At 35.6% G+C, this 16,249-nt stretch overlaps 1 protein-coding gene across 1 annotated transcript; it reads right to left on the bottom strand.

The window, feature by feature from the left end:
- Nucleotides 1-672: 672 nt before the first annotated feature.
- Nucleotides 673-14,950, bottom strand: Agpat1 (1-Acylglycerol-3-phosphate O-acyltransferase 1). Its single transcript, XM_017615637.1, is given in 5 exon segments — nucleotides 673-1,620; nucleotides 2,830-2,963; nucleotides 8,857-8,893; nucleotides 8,896-9,996; nucleotides 14,739-14,950. Coding segments are annotated over 4 exon segments (909 nt in total). The 5' UTR covers nucleotides 9,047-9,996; nucleotides 14,739-14,950; the 3' UTR covers nucleotides 673-1,033.
- Nucleotides 14,951-16,249: the final 1,299 nt, after the last annotated feature.

The following is a 16,249-nucleotide window of genomic DNA, read 5'->3' as shown; positions in this document are numbered from 1 at the left end:
TGTGAAAAAGTTAAGTCGGAATTTTACCTCTCGTCCTCTAGGATTGTTCTACACCAAAAAATATACCCTAAATTTTTTATTTTGAAACCAAAAAAATAAAAAATAAAAATTCAGAGGACGCTCAAAGCCCTAAAAGTTTTCCATGTATTTTATATGGGGGAAACTTTCCTAGAAATGTTATAGAATTCTTGAAAATCAATATTTATCTTCAGGAGATTCCCAATAATAATACAAAAATATTTTTTTAACCATTTTTTCATAGTACTATATTTTATAGGTCCGCCAAAGATCCAGAAAGTGCAATGCGGGGACCAATAAAAGATTTTTAGTATTAAAAATGGTTAAATAAAAATTTGGTTTTTATTATTGGAAGTCTCCGGAGAGAACCAGAGCTTTCCGATCGAAAAATATCGATTTGCAAGAATTCTATATCATTTGTATGAAAAGCTGCTTTTTTCATATAAAAAACTTTGAGCGACCTCTAAATTTTTTTTGATTGCAAAATAAGAAAATAGGTGTATATTTTTTCGAAATAGAATAATCCTAGTGGGTGAAAGCATTAAAATGCCGACTTTATTTATTTTGGCCACCCTAATGTACACACATACTCGCCATTTTGGTGTTTATCTACAAGCCATCTTTTTTTGCACAATAAGCAATGCGATATTTTCCAAATCTGAAAAAAAATTGTGCGGATGTGTGTTGCGTTGTGTACGAGTTTCGGTGTGTGTGTGTGTGTGTCACTAGCGCTAATTTGAATTGCACTATTCTATCTTCTTCCGCCTTCCGCCTAACGGGTCGCCTCAGCGCAGATGCTTTGCCTATTCACACTGCGCTATCTCGTACTCCTCCGCCGCCGCCAAGGCAGTGCCGCGTGCCACATGCTGTTGCAATGAAGCAGACTCAACCGTTGCTGCCGAAGTTGCAGGTGGCGCATGGGCTGCGCTTGCAAAATTTATAGTTTGGCTGTTGGGAGCAGCAACTCTACTATTCAAGTTACTTACGCCTCCGCTTTCGCTACCACAGCTAATACTTACATTGCAATTGCAGCATTTGTGTTGTTGCTACTGTGGATGCTGTTGCTTGACGCAGGCGCCGCATTCAGCGCCGTTTGCTGCTTGACTGTCTTATAACGCGCCAACACTTCGGCCGATGCTTGCCTCAACGTCAATGCCATTTGTCGATGTACACGCTCCATCAGTTCGGGTAGATCGTCTTTGGTTAGATTTGTTGTGCTTATTGGTGGCATGGCGGTTATGATTATATTGCCTGCATTCAAAATTTTCATCTTATCATTGAGGAAACTACAATACGAACTGAAGACTACAGGCAGTATGGGTATTTGTTCATCGATGGCCATGTGAAAGGCGCCCTTCTTGAAGGGATGCAATTCCGCGGTGTTGCGACGCGTACCCTCCGGAAATACCCATAATTTGATTTTTTCCTTCTTTACGCGGCTATTAACGGCATTCAGTGTATTGCGTGCCTTTTCGCCGCGTACACGATCAATGAAAATGAGGCCGGCCAGCCAGGCGGCCAGACCAAAGGGCCAGGCATAGAAGAGTTCACGTTTCGCCACCACAGTGCATTTGTTCATTACGTGCCAGATTTCGAACATACCTAGCAAAAAAGGGAGGTAGGGGAGATTTGGATGAATAGTAATTTACATAATACATATTTTTGTATTTACATACATACATAATTATATTAGCAAATCTCGCGAGTTGTTTTTTTCAGTGTTACTTCCTTTTCTCGCCAGAAAAGAAACGCTAAAGCCAAGGTACATTGAACAGGTAGTATCAGTAGAGCAGCTGATTTGATTTATTTTCAAATTATTTGGTCTCGAAAATGTCAAATATTTTTTTTCCATACAAAACAAGCGATTGAATAACAGCTTTTGGAACGTTCGCCCAACTCAGCAGCACAACCGCTGATTACTGGCCCTTGTAAAGAAAGTTGCATCAATTTTTATTTTTTCCAATTTCAATTTTTTATTTTTTATAATTTTTTGTATTTCACATGGCACGCTTTGATTTAGAAGAAAAAATTCAGAACAGTTTTTGACACTTTCGATACCAGAAGCAACAACAAAATACACGCAAATGTTGTTTTTGCTCTACTGATACTACCTGTTTAATGTGCCTTGGCTAAAGCATTCTTCTAGCATATATTTGAATCAATGGAGTTCCAGAAACAAGTACAATAAAAAAAAATCAAGTATTTCAAAAATGTTTGCCTTAAAACGTTTATTTAGGTGAAAAAGTACCGAAATTATTCTGCCTTATCCTGAGTTTCGCCTGAAAAAAAATTCACCCAAAAATTCGTCATCCGCCCATAGTAAAACCATGGAAACCAAGAGTGAAAAGTGAACCGGTTCGGGGAAAATGAAACTCATGATAAGGCTGATTCATTTTTTTTTATTGTCATTCGGCAAAATCATAATTGCTTCTTTTTAATAACTTTGGGAAGTTTTCAAAGAGAATGTTCATATTAGTGGCAATGGACGTTGGCAGCAAATACAACATATCTGTAAAGTTTCAAGAGTGTGCCACCAAATTCAAAAAAAAATGGCAGCATGCAGAATATCTGTCGCAGCTATTTTGTAATTTTTGAAATCTTATGAGGTTTTTCATTTTAATAATTTAAGATACTTCAAACTGTTAAAATTAAACGGTGAAAATGGTGTTGCCAAAACGAAAGAATCTAGTGTAATAAAGCTAGTGTTCCACCAATTGAAAAAAAATTACATTGACAAAACTAAAAACACGTTTTTGTCAAAAATGTAATAACTCGTGAGATTTGCTCGTATGCCTATGCGCGCTTATTTACCTAGTATATCCAATGAACTCTGATGATTCGCCACAATTATGCATGCCTGCTCCTTTTCCAGATGTTCTTTGCCGCGAAGTTCCCAACGGAGACCGATCAAAGTCGATACGCGGTGGCAAAAGGTGCTCGCCCAACTGCAATAAAATGCGATTTTTTGGTTTAAAAAAAAATGTAAGGTCAAAAATTATTTTCAAGTAAATTATCGATAAATAGCGGTAAATATATCGCAAAATTTTATAGACATTATCGAAAAGATATCGAAAAAAATGTGAGTAAAAAAAAATTCGGATCACTGATTATCGAGAAAAAATACGAAACCAATCATTCTGTTTTACAGCCTCATTCTGTATCACGAACACGAATGCTTCAAAAATTAGAGACCATTGCAACGTAATGTATGAAAAGCAAGACGAAGACGACCGATAGAGTTTAAAATCGCAATCTGAGAGGTTGTCGTCTGCAGACGAATCGTTCGTTTTGCCTATGGTTCGTGATACAGAATAAGGCCTTTAAATAAATTATCGATATGGGCCGTATGAATAAAAACTAAGCAATTGCCACTGTGGTATAGTGCTTAGCAGTGCGCGCCACCACTCCACAGGGCCTGGGTTAAAGCTGGTCAAAGCAACATCGTTGAAAAATATATAGAAGAAAGGTTTATTCTTAACAGCGGTCGCGCCTCGGCAGGTAATGGAAAACCTCTGCGTGTATTTTTGCCATGAAAAACAGCTTCTCATAAAAATATAATCCCGTTCGCAGTCGTAGGTCCCTCCTCTTTGTGTTAGCAATAAGGCCATCGCGCTCGCGCTGACGTATTAGCGTACCTACGGGTATGCGGAATGAGTTAAAAATAAATAAATCAAGTTGCAAAAAAAGGTCCAACCGAAACAGTAGGAATCGTAATAGTGACCTGCATGAAAAGATATATATTTAAGAAATATTTTTGGATATCGTTTGTTCGATTTTATTTTATCGATAGTTTAATTTTTTGTCAGATCAGGATTTTTATTTTTATCGACTTTTTTTAATCAACTGTTGGCTAAACACACATATGTATGTATATACATATATATGTAACTATACTAGAATAATCGAAATACTTAGTAAAATTTTAATGATTTTTGGCGAGCTTTATTTTACTATCATCATGGTGGTACTTTAAAGGGGGAATACACGACACATCAAGCTCGAAGCATACAACACACCAGCATGCTGGTACCATATTTATTTCTTCACAAATAATTATTATAAATTATTTCTTTGATATAATATTAGTTTTTTAATTAAAAAATTCAATATAACTAAAACCCGCCCACGCCTACAAAATATGGGAATTGATTTTGGCCCAAACTGTGGTGCGCTTAAACTATGAAAGGTAAAAATTACTAACAACAATGTATACATTTACACCCTTTGACATTGAATTACGACCGCAAATGCGGTGCACTCGCACCTNTTTTTTTTTATTAACAACAGCGATTTTGCCATTGGAAAGTTAACAATAATTGCATGAAAAATGCATATAAAATTCACTATTCCATTAATGTGTGAGTGCACGTGTTGAACTTTGACACATTCACAAGGGAAAAGCGCTTAATGGTAATAAATTAGTTTCTTACTTTACGATTAGGTTATAGCATTTTTAATGGGGTTGATAAAAATATTGAATTACAATAGTTTAGTTTAACTCATTGCGCTGCCCAGAAGAGAGTGTATCTCCATGCCTATCGCTATATATTTTTAAACCATTCTGCTTCCCTAGCGAGTGCTAACCCAACTTCCAACAGAGTTATCCTTTTAATTGAAATAAACAAAACAGTCTTGTACTGCACTTAAACGGAATAAGCTATCTAGACTCCCGAAGTAGTGGTCCACTTGAAGCTTGAGGCATTTTCTCCTGAATCCGGGACACCCGGAAAATAAGTGTTGAACGGATTATATATCTTATTCGTCTCTGCAGCTTTTGCAGAACCTGCGCCTCCGAACCTGGCAGCCATGTGGCCGGGATAGTAAATTTTCTTTCTGTATTACTACGCAGAAGCAGGGTTGATCCTTGGTCTTGGCAACATCTAAATTAGAAAAAGCTTTTTCTAACAGCGGTCAATAGTTTGAAATGAGACTTACATATCGACACCTGAGTGGAAGATCGACCTACCTCGGCAGCCAGTTCGAAAACGCCCTATCTCAGAAAACTTTTCATGAACGCCCTACTTCAGATATTAATTTCAGAATTTTATTGAAAAACACCCTATCTCAGAATTTTGGTTGAGCAACGCCCTCAAAAACGTCCTATCTCAAATGAAAATGTGCTGAGATAGTGCGTTTGTGAATCGGCAGCTAAGATAGGGCGTTTTCGAACCGAACTCTGAGATAAAGCATTTTTCAAATAACTTCTGAAATAAGGCGTTGTTGAAAAGTTTTGTGAAAAAGGGCGTTTTCGAACTGGCTGCCCAGATAGGTCGATCTTCCACTCAGGTATCGATATACATAATCTAAGGCTAGGCTGCTCTAAGGCGACTGCATCTTCAAACCTAGAGAGAGCTCCAAGGGTAGCGCTTTCCAAATGAAAATCCCCTTTTTATATCAGAATACTAAGGGTCCGGTTGAATTATTTTCGGAGGCCTATGACTATTAGCTGCTTAGAAGAGGCGCAGTTGGAGGTTAAAGTTGGAAGAGGGTTTTTGGATCTTCATGATCGAAATTCCACTTCCCAATTACCGCAGGCAAATATGTAAGTGCTAGTAGGCCTTGGACTGGCTGTTGCCTTAGGGGAAGCCGTTTACAGAAGCCAATATTTACTTTGATAACAAACCGTTGAAATAGTTCAACAAAAGATTGCATTTTACTTTGGACTTTTCTGACACAACGATACTGGTAATATTAAATTGCAAGACCCACGAACAGGCAACAACTGGAACACCACCGAGGCCACTTCTTCTGGCAGGTATGTATGTATATATGTATATCCTTTTAACAGCCTGCGAGCTTCTTTTGGAGCGAGAGACCTTCCTTCGTCTCAGCGGTGAACGCTGCGTGAAAGTCTGGACACATAGTTACGATGTTTTTTCTAACGGTTGTGGACGGACAGATATTTCATTTTAAGTTGGCAAAGCTGCAGCTTTTGGCCGACCATTTTTCGATAGGAAACCAAGCGATAAGATTTAAAGTTACTTTCGGACAATCAGAGAAGTATGTAGCTAGTGAGCTTTTACAAAGCTTATGTTCAAACATCTTTGCACCCATTTAATAAAAACTCGTGAAAAACTCTTCGATAAGGCCTCAGCTGCGCTATGATGAAAAAATAGTAGCGCCTTTGCAGTCATCGTAATTTTTCTGTTGTTTACACAGTAATCCAGTAAAAGTTCTCAGGCGGGTACCTTAAGGATCAGTGAAATTACAAATACCCCACGAAGCGAAATATATTGTGTCCACAGTTGTAGATGGGATGGTGTTTAAATCGCTTTTAATGAGCGGATGTAATGCCACATTCCCTATCATATACGGAGTAAGTATGTATTTCCGGAAGAAAACTCGTTACGAGGCTGAATTTCAAGTAGCACTAAGATTGTACAATGCAAGTGCTAGGGAACCCAAGAAATATATCAGACGACTACTGACAAGACTCTGAGGTTTGGGCAGATGCTTTTAACATGGCTTCATGCAGTCGAGGAATTAAATATACCTCTGCATACAGTCCGCTTAAACCTGGGGTCTGTTCTGTGCCTAAAACTATTTCGGAAAGCTGAGCGCTTGTCCAGCCACAACCTATCGATTTACTGGCTACGTCCACCGCTACTAACTGCACCATTTCATCAAGCTTACGGACGCTTGCAAGAAAGCACCATAAAAGAATGGTAGAAGCAGGAAAACTCATCCACTAATAGCCTTTGAGCTTACAAGCTCATCTCCACTATCCAATACTAGATACATAGCGCGCATGGAGAGCGTCTCTATAATATTACTTCAGCTGGTCAAGGTCTTTTTCGACGTTACTTTCATAGCTTTGAACTCCCTCTATAATTCTGCATACTTTTCGTTTACGGAGAAAGCGATCCAGCCAGAGGGTAACTGCGAAGCAGTACGCACTGTAGCACCTGCAATACTTTCATGAGTTGACACCAGTAGCTGAAGCGGTATTTTCGCGACAACCGAAGACCCCGAAGGGATTTACGTACACAAGATGCTGACTCCTGACTTGTGTGCGGAGTGGGGCGGAAAGGTGGTGTAGGTGTCAGCTTATTATGAACCGCAATAAGACGGGTACTGACCTTAGAGACTAGTGCTCAAATTCACTTGCCAACGAATTACCTGCCGCTAGAACCAGGAGTTGGATTAAAAAGCAACGGGAACGAGTCTTCGAGGACAAGACGAAGCATCTGCTGCCATCAAACAATTAGTCAGCGCGCCTCGGCGTCCATGTCACCAATGGCAGTTACAATTTCGATAACAATGTCAGCCTTGAAATTTAACGCAGAAGTAAAGTCCTCTCTCGACGTATAAAAATCGCACTCGGGTAGGTATGTATATAGCGCAGAAACATGAAAACTGAAAAATCCTATCCGGCGGCCCTTGGAGTATTCGAGATAAAGATACAGCGGCTCCGCTGGCTTGGCCATTTGGTACGAATCGGCTCCAATCCTGAGAGTATTCAACTCGGAAACCGCTGGTGGTAGCAGTGGAAGAGGGAAGACCCCTCTGCGATAGAAAGATCATGTGGAGAGGGATTTGGTTTCAATTGGAATATCCGATTGGCGTCAGTTGGCACAGAAGGGAAACCACTGGCGCTTTATTAAACTTGGCCAAAATCGTTTAGACGGTTATAGCGCCAAACAAGACGGAGACGGACCAGGAGGAGACACAGCAATTAGGCAGAAGGAGTTTTATTTGGGTTAAAGTCTAACACTGATGTTTTTGAGTTAGGCTTTCGATGCTTCCTCTCAAATAATAATAATAATTTCGATTGCTTTTGAACGTTTTCCGAACATTTTATACACCCACACACGCACAGATTGATATTTTAAGCTATCCCAACAAGCATTTCAGTAAACGTTTTTTAAAAAATAACTTAAATTAAGTTTGCTATAATAAGCGTTAAATNTATAAATAACTTAAACTTATAAATGAAATGTAAATGCCAACGACATGAAGTAGTAAATATAAAATTTTTTCAATCGTAAGTGACGTGTTTACGTTTTTTAAAATATATTATTAAAAGAAAAAATTAAATAAAACCGATGTGGTAAAAAAAAGTCCAATCCAGGACCCGCTGCGCTAATCTGTGGAGCATTCGAGTCTTCAAATGATGAGTTCCCCTTATCCTTTCTTAGTTTAATATTCAATTAAAAATGTATTAAATTTTTTTCAGAATGGTGCATCAATGAGAATGGCGGCGATGAAGCGGAATATATAGCTGCATCGATGTCGCTTTTCCGATTTGCCAATAACCGCAAGTAATTGAAAGCACGCAACAAGATGTAATAATTAACTTTTTTATGCTTATTTTATGTGTTATTGTGAATTTGTATGCTAAAATGTCTATTCCCTATTTATATTTTCGCGACTGTAGATAAGTCCGCCGAAAATTCGCATTTCGTTTAGTTTCTAGATGTTAAGCAATCTATGTATGAGTTTTTAATGAAATATCTTTAAATAAAGGGTTATAAAAATGATTTATAAAAAGCTTTCTTTTGAAAATTTTTAGTAAGTTTATATTGATACGCTTATAAAAAACTTTTTTTGAACTTTATTATAAGTTTCACTTTTACGCTTATACAAAGCTTTCTTTTGAACATTTATTACAAGTTTATATTTCTACGCTTATAACCAATGTTCCTTTTCGATTATATTACGCTTACTTTCAAGCGTTTTATAAACAAAAAATCAACGTTTTGTAAGCTAATGTTTATAATTGAAAACTTAAAAAAAACTTTCTTTAAGTTTATTTTGCTTGTTGGGTAGGAGCCGCAAACACTTAAAATTAAAAAAAAAGAAACAACTTTTTTTAAATAAAATTTCATTTATACTCACAGCAAATTTCGCACATCGAACGGTCGCAACAGGAATGCGGTATCAAAATGATGGAATTTATCGACACAATGCCATAGTAGATGAAAAACTTGAAGTAGTAACGAAATATGTGACTATTCTCGTAGAAGAACGGAAATGGCAACATAAGCAGCAGAAACAGTGCAAACAATTCAAAATACGAGGTCATCATGGGAAGGCGAACACCACCATCAACTGGAGCCTTTGGCCAAGCGGACAGTTTGCGCTGGAGCGGCTGCTTGCGACTAGTTGTTACTACGATATGATTGATTTGCTGATTTATTGTTTGTCCGTTTTTATTTTTTGGGTTGGTTGTTTGTTGTTTGGTGCACTTTGACAACTGACAGTCGTAAGTAAATCGCTTGTTTCACTTAACTATTTGATTTGAATTAGTTACTTGTGCGCCCTTGCGTCTGGCTTTGTTGACAACAATGCTCGCGTCCGTTTAATGGGTACCGCCACATTAATGTAGTACAAAATGCATTTCGTCTTCGTTGGTTTGGTGTGGCGTGAAAAGGGCACAGGGGCTGCGCTGCAAACTTTTCACTCCCATGCGTAGGATTATCATACTACTTGGGCTTAATGCTTTTGTACCACTTTTCAATTGCAATTTATTTATTTTTTGTTTTTTTTTTGTTTTAGTGTTTACACTATGTTTACACTCGTCAATCGCGGTTTTGCTAATACATTGTGCACTTACTTTTTAGCGTTCTTTTTGTACGTTTATTTCAGCGCGTTGTATTTTTTTTAATTTAATGCATCGCAAATATTATTTTTTAGTTTAAATTTTAAAACGACTTTGCGGTCTTTAGTTCTGTGAGTATAAATGCAGTTTGTGCCATGGAATACTGATTCATTGTGCTCGTCATTAAATTTGCTGCGCTTTAATGTTTACTTTTGAAAATTTGTTTTTTTTTTAAGCGCACTGTTTACTAATTCTATTTTGCGCAGCATTCGATTTTTGTGTTTTGACAACTGATACATTTAACACTAATTAATGTTGTTTAAAGCTGTTTCATTAGCATTTATTGCGCTTCACTTTTCTATTAGGCGGTTTACATTATATGTCACGAAGTTGCGGTTTCCATTTACATTTTCCCTTCTCACTTTTATTAACGTTTCCTGCGTTAGAGGAAAAATCGATTTTATTGCAGCACTGAAACATACATATGCATGTATGTATGTGCAAACAAACGAACGCAGATATATACAAAGTTTGATGCAGTAAAATTGCAATTATTTTATAGCCATGCATAAATAATTTTTACTTTAGTTATTACGGGTAGAATGAAAATGAAAGGCCTTGTATGCATTCGCGCACAACCTTTTAGCGGCAATGAGTTGCAGATATAAAAAATGCTTGTTGGCAGAAAATTCCCTTGTGTAGTTAACAGCATGCGGCGTTGAGGCCAACGAGGACTAGATGTTAAAAAATAGTACAGTATAGGAGTGTATGGCATGATATTGAAGGCGGTTTGGACAAATGCAGCATCTACGCGTACTATGAAACATTAGTCCATACAGACACGTTTTTGTGTTGGCAAATAAACAATCCTCACGGAATGAGAAAAGTTCCTTATCAGTACTAAATAAATTTATGGTAAGGTATTTTTAACTGTCAGATATTGGGACCTGTCGAACTGCCGCCAACGCTCAACTCTCACAGTTATTTAGAGTTTCTGCAGGAACGGCTTCCAATATTATATATATTAGAAGATTTTCCCTTAAACCTGCGGCGAAGACTAGGGCTGCAAAATGACGGGTGCCCTGCTCACTACGGGCACGAAGTAAGAGTTCACGTGGCCCGCTGGATCGACAGATTTGAATCCATTCGATTTCTTCTACTGGGGCTATCTTAAGGACAATTTGTTCAAATACAAATACAATTCAAGTAAAAACAAAGATAAATATGTATAAAGAAAAATATTAGGATGAGGATACCGATAAAAGTTAAGATGAAGATAGAGGAAGAAATATTAAAATAAAGGTAATTATAGAAAAAAGGATATAGGCAGACTCAATCTGGGGACTATTTCGGGATTTTAGAGGTTTTCGGAATTCGCGGGACTTATCGATATAATAATCGATAATTTATCGGTTTTGTTATCGATATTTTTTATAGATTTTGTTATGGATGTTTTAATAAATTTTTTATAGAATTTGTAATCGATTTTGTTATCGATATTTTTATCGATGTCGGTTTTGTTATCGATTTTGCTATCGATTTTGACATCGATTTTTTTATCTATATTGTTGTCGATTCTGTTATCGATATTTTTATCTATTTTGTTATCGATGTTTTTATCGATTTTGTTATCGATATTATTATCGCTTTTGTTATCGATATTTTTTTCTTAGTGTGTGCTCTCGTTTTTGACTTGGATGTGCTCTTAACCATACCACGTATTCTACGTTTAAATTTAGCGGCTGTGTCTCCGATACAGCCTGCAGACCAAGACGAAGGCGTCCAGCGCCTTTTTTTAATCACAGAAAATATCAGAAAGTTAAAAATCCCAAAATGGTCCTAATTTTATAATGGTTCCTTAATATATCTTAACTACATTGCATTTGAATATGGTGAAGCAACTATTTGGAAGTATTTTACATAAAAAATTTATTAAGTATAGCCTTGTTTGTAGATGCAGTTAAAGAAAATATATGAAAAGGCCCGAAGGTCATAAGTTTATAAAATTCTCTCAAAATTACCAAATTCTCTAAAAACACCAGTTCGGTAACTTTCAGTTATCACTTCTACCACATCACTCGTTCGTAAACGGTGCTGCAGTATGGATCACACGCCCCAGAAAAATTTGGTACAAACAAGAAAATATATTAATGAACGTTAATACTTAAGTATAAACGAAAATGCAAGTAAGTACATACATAGTTATTCCCGATTAAGTAATTTCTACACATTTTTCCAATTCCATAGAGAGGCGCGACACTCCGGTTGATGATCTATGCATACATGTGTGTATGGGCATGTATACATATGTACATAAATATTTTTCATGTGACTGTAACTATGTAGAAATACATAATAAGTAAATATGTATGTTCATATGTACAATAAAGAATTTAGCATACAATCGCTTTCATGACAATCTACTAAAAGCAAAATTATTCAATTGGAACGTAATGACGTCCAGCAACAGTTGACAGTTGGTGGACGATGTTGTTATTGCAGTTGATTCAACAATAAATAATACGTTGGAGACTTCAAAAGATGGAACTGTACGAATAAAAGCATAAACATACATACAATATAATAGGAGAAAAAATTATGTTATGAATAATATAAAACATACCAGCAAATTCATAAGCACATAAAGTAATTAGGGGCAATATGTAGAAGAACTCAATCAAAAAGGAAACGACCGGCGAGGCGTGTGTAGCCGCGGTGTTAGAAGGGATGGTCCAACATACATTTATGTTTGTAAATACATACATACATGTTTATTAAAAAAGAAAAATAATAAAGCCACCAGTTGGGAGGATTGCAGCGTACAGTGGGACGTTCCCATGTGAGCTGCGGCCAAAAGTAGTAACCGTACCATAAATTCGCTGAAATGCTCTATTCTGCACCTAGGAATAAAAAAATGTGGGAAATGGTGAAAGTCGACGAATTGCCACGCCCACAACTCTTGTGGGCGGATATGGTAAATGCTATCCGATTTTTATGAAATTCAGAGTATATGCTGGTTTAAACGAGAAAAGCATATATCGGAAAGAACGTTAAAATCGGTTAATAATGGAAATGAATTAAAAAAAATTTATTTTGATGAAATTTGGTGTGTCCTGCTCGTTTACTCCAAAATTTTCCATCCGGAAAGATAATGAAGAGTTTCTCACTACGATGCCCACCTCGTACAAAACTTATTTGGCTACAACTCAATGGCAATTTGGATTTTTTTCTTTCGATGTGCTCCATGAATTTTAATTTTTGTTTACACTTTGCGTAGAAATGTCAGAGTTTGTTTATCTTTTTTGACATTATAGAGTACAAAATCAAAAACAAAATGCACGCAGCTCTGTTTGCTCTAATTGTTTAATATGCCTTTGCTATAAGTACTAAATTTAACAAACGCATTTTTTTAATTTCTAAATCAATTCCTTCTTTTAAAAATCAAATAAGTTAATAGTAAAAATAAATATTTTTAAAGCAAGTTTTCTAAATATAAACGAAATATATCGACTTGTGCGCCACCTATCGGCAAAATTTTTAGTGGATATCAACCAAATCGGACTATAGATACGGTTTTTTTCAAATATCTCGACTCCTGCGCCATCTATCGGATTAATTTATATTTCATATTGGTTCTGAGCCAACTGTGAAGTTTCAAGTCTCTAAGTCATCGGGGAGTTGGTCAAAAATCGATTGCAAGATTTGCCCCTTACATGCATAATTAGATACATACATACAGAGCAAGTTAAATTAAAGTAAATACATTCACAATACCATTTTTAGTAAAAATTCTTTTAGATTTCTGCTAGTTAAATTTTGGTATGAATCTGCGTAATGGGCCTTTCAGAATTCGCTAGTCCGTTTTGGCCGCTGTAGTCCCAATGTGCGGCGTTATTTATGCACGTACAAAAAAATCCGTGCTGTTTTTACACCGGTGCACAGTATAAAATTATCGACTGATTTTGTTCAAAAAGGTTGGAAATACCCGATTTAAAAAGAGGTTTTGATTTTTATCAGCATATCGAGCCCTAACCGCCAAAATAACGTAAGCGAAATTTTTTTTCAAAATTTTCTTTTTGATAAAGAAATATTCCTAGAGCATCTAGATGTTGAAAAAGTAATATGTTTCTTGGTGACAAATTTAAGATTCTAAAATTCAAAATGGCGGATCCAATAAGGGTGGATGCTATCTAAAACTTTTGTGGATAAAGTGTGACATATTGAATCGGTTGTTTTGAATTTCGTGATTATTTATATCGTCAGAATCGAGTTCAAAGATCTCGGAAAATATATTTAACACATTTAAAATCTAAATTGTTTCACCAAGAAAAATAATACTTGAGTTTGATGTTTTTTTTTATTTTAGCGTTTTCCACCATTTGCTGATAAAATTACAACTCTGTTTCTTAATTCGAGCCTAGATAATCTTTTCTAAAATTCATTACAAGTATTAAAAAAATTATTCAATGCAATTAAAAATTGACTACTCTAGACTTTTTTAAACCAAATCAGTCGAAATTTCCCACTGTGCGGTGTTATAAAATTTAGTTTTTTATAAATAAAAATATGTTTTAAAAAAATCAACTTAGACGGTCTGCATAAAAACGTTTAATAATTTTAGAATATAGATATTGCATTTTATAATTCTGTTGAAAAAACAGTACCGATTTTTTTTTTGTATGTAGAGAGATGCGCCCTAGTGTACATACTGTCCAGTCATATGTACAGCTATGAATTTATGTAGATGCACATAAGATGTATGTACGCGCATCTGTCTATTTAGAACACATTTACTTTTAGAAGATGAAAGCACAACAAAAACAATTAAGGTACACAGTACACTACAGCGCTTTTCCCATTCATATGCAAGAACAATTGTGTTCAGTATTTACATACAAATATTTTCTATTAAATTTATAATCCGCTTTGTTTTTTTATTCTATTTTCTAACGCTTTTCCTATGATATCCACTGTTTTGATCGATTTTTCGCATAACCGCACCATTTTGCAAATACTACATACATGTATACAAATCAAATTAATTAGCAATTTTCATACTTTTTAACGTTGCACTCAAACTTTAACAATTCTTGTTCACAACTTCACAAGTTTAATTATTGATTTGAAATGTTATAAATTACAACCGCTTATTAGTTATATCGGTTGTATGTGTACGTACAACCACACAACAAAGCGCAGCTGCCAAAACGCAACCACCACTTCCGACTGTTTTTAATCAACTGTTTAGCGGTTTGTTATGTTCCACATTTGATGCTGCCACTATGCTGTTGCGTGAAAAATTTATTGGATTCTATGAAATACAACCCTGCCGTCAATTGAACAGCTGCCACTTTCCGGCTCCCGGCTCGCATGAGCGAAAGTTACTTGTCAACAAAGCGGATATCCTGGAGGTGGTTCCCTTTAGCAAAAATGTGTACTAAAATAAGATAATAAAATAAAATGAAATAGGATGAAAATATTTAGCTACTCGTAAAAAGAAACAAAATTATTTCCATTTTCCACACTCAGGCACACACCATATTTACGCGTTCACACTCATTGCTCTCTTTTACGATAATTCTGAGCTGTAAATAAAAACATTTTGTACAAATAATATTCATATTTTTCATAAATTTTATTAAATAAATTTTTGCAAATACAATACAATTTCCATACATTTTTGTTTATTTACGAGTCCACTGTTGTAAACATTCAAATTAATTTTGCTTGCAATGTTGTATTTATGTATGTAAGGGTTATTAGTACATTTCCATATTGTGGTTAATTTAATTTGTTCCAGACATTTACAGATTACACAAAATCTAATTACAATTAAGACTTTTTAATGTTTTTGTGTTTTTTGCTTGACAATTATGAATTGCGCTTTTACTTTTGCAGCTGCGCCTTTTAGTAATGATAATGATAATAATTAATCATATATGTTATATGTATGTATGTAAATATGTACGGGTATGAGTTAATACATATACAGTTATTGTTTTTGCTATTTTTTAATATATATTGTTGTTTGGTTTCCACAAGTGACATTTGAGTGGGCCTTAGCTTGGTCTAAACATGTAGTAAATATTTAGTTGATTAGTTGTTTTGATAGATAATTGTCGGTATACTAACGGTACAGTACAGTTTGGCATTTCACTAAGCAGGTAGGTATGTATTTTTGTGGATTTAGATTTTTAAAACGCAGACCATGAACTGTTGACGATCTACACTTTTGATGGGTTGCCACATGTAGAAAATGTTTCGGTAAGTTTAATTTATGAACTTTATTTTTCAAAATTTATTTACTTTATGGTTGTTGGATTTTCTATTTTTGGCTGTCTGTTTTTTTTTTCATCTGTAGCGTCTGGGATTGTTGGGTATTCACTTTAGCTCTGCTCTTCCTGCAACTTTTTGTTTTGATTATTTTCGATGTACAAACGTATTTGTATTTATTGATTTTGTCGAGTACGTATTTTAGCCTCTCGTATATCAATTTTCGTTACACGTTTATTTCGGAGCGTATGGTGTGTATAAATGTTGTGAAAATTTTTGCGTATTATTGACAATTACATGTGTAGTATGTATGTATTTGGACGTAGAAATTTTGTATGTAGTTATTTTCGCTAGTTTTCTATTTTATTTTTGTTTTCTTTCTCATAATTGGAGATCCTTTTGGTTTTGCTGACTCGA

The sequence above is a fragment of the Rhagoletis zephyria genome, unplaced genomic scaffold, assembly GCF_001687245.7.
Source record: "Rhagoletis zephyria isolate East Lansing unplaced genomic scaffold, Rhagoletis_zephyria_1.1 Rzeph_scaffold_01049, whole genome shotgun sequence".
Lineage (NCBI taxonomy): Eukaryota > Metazoa > Arthropoda > Insecta > Diptera > Tephritidae > Rhagoletis > Rhagoletis zephyria.
Note: the sequence above shows the minus strand (reverse complement) of the source record. Positions and strands in the feature narration are given on the sequence as shown.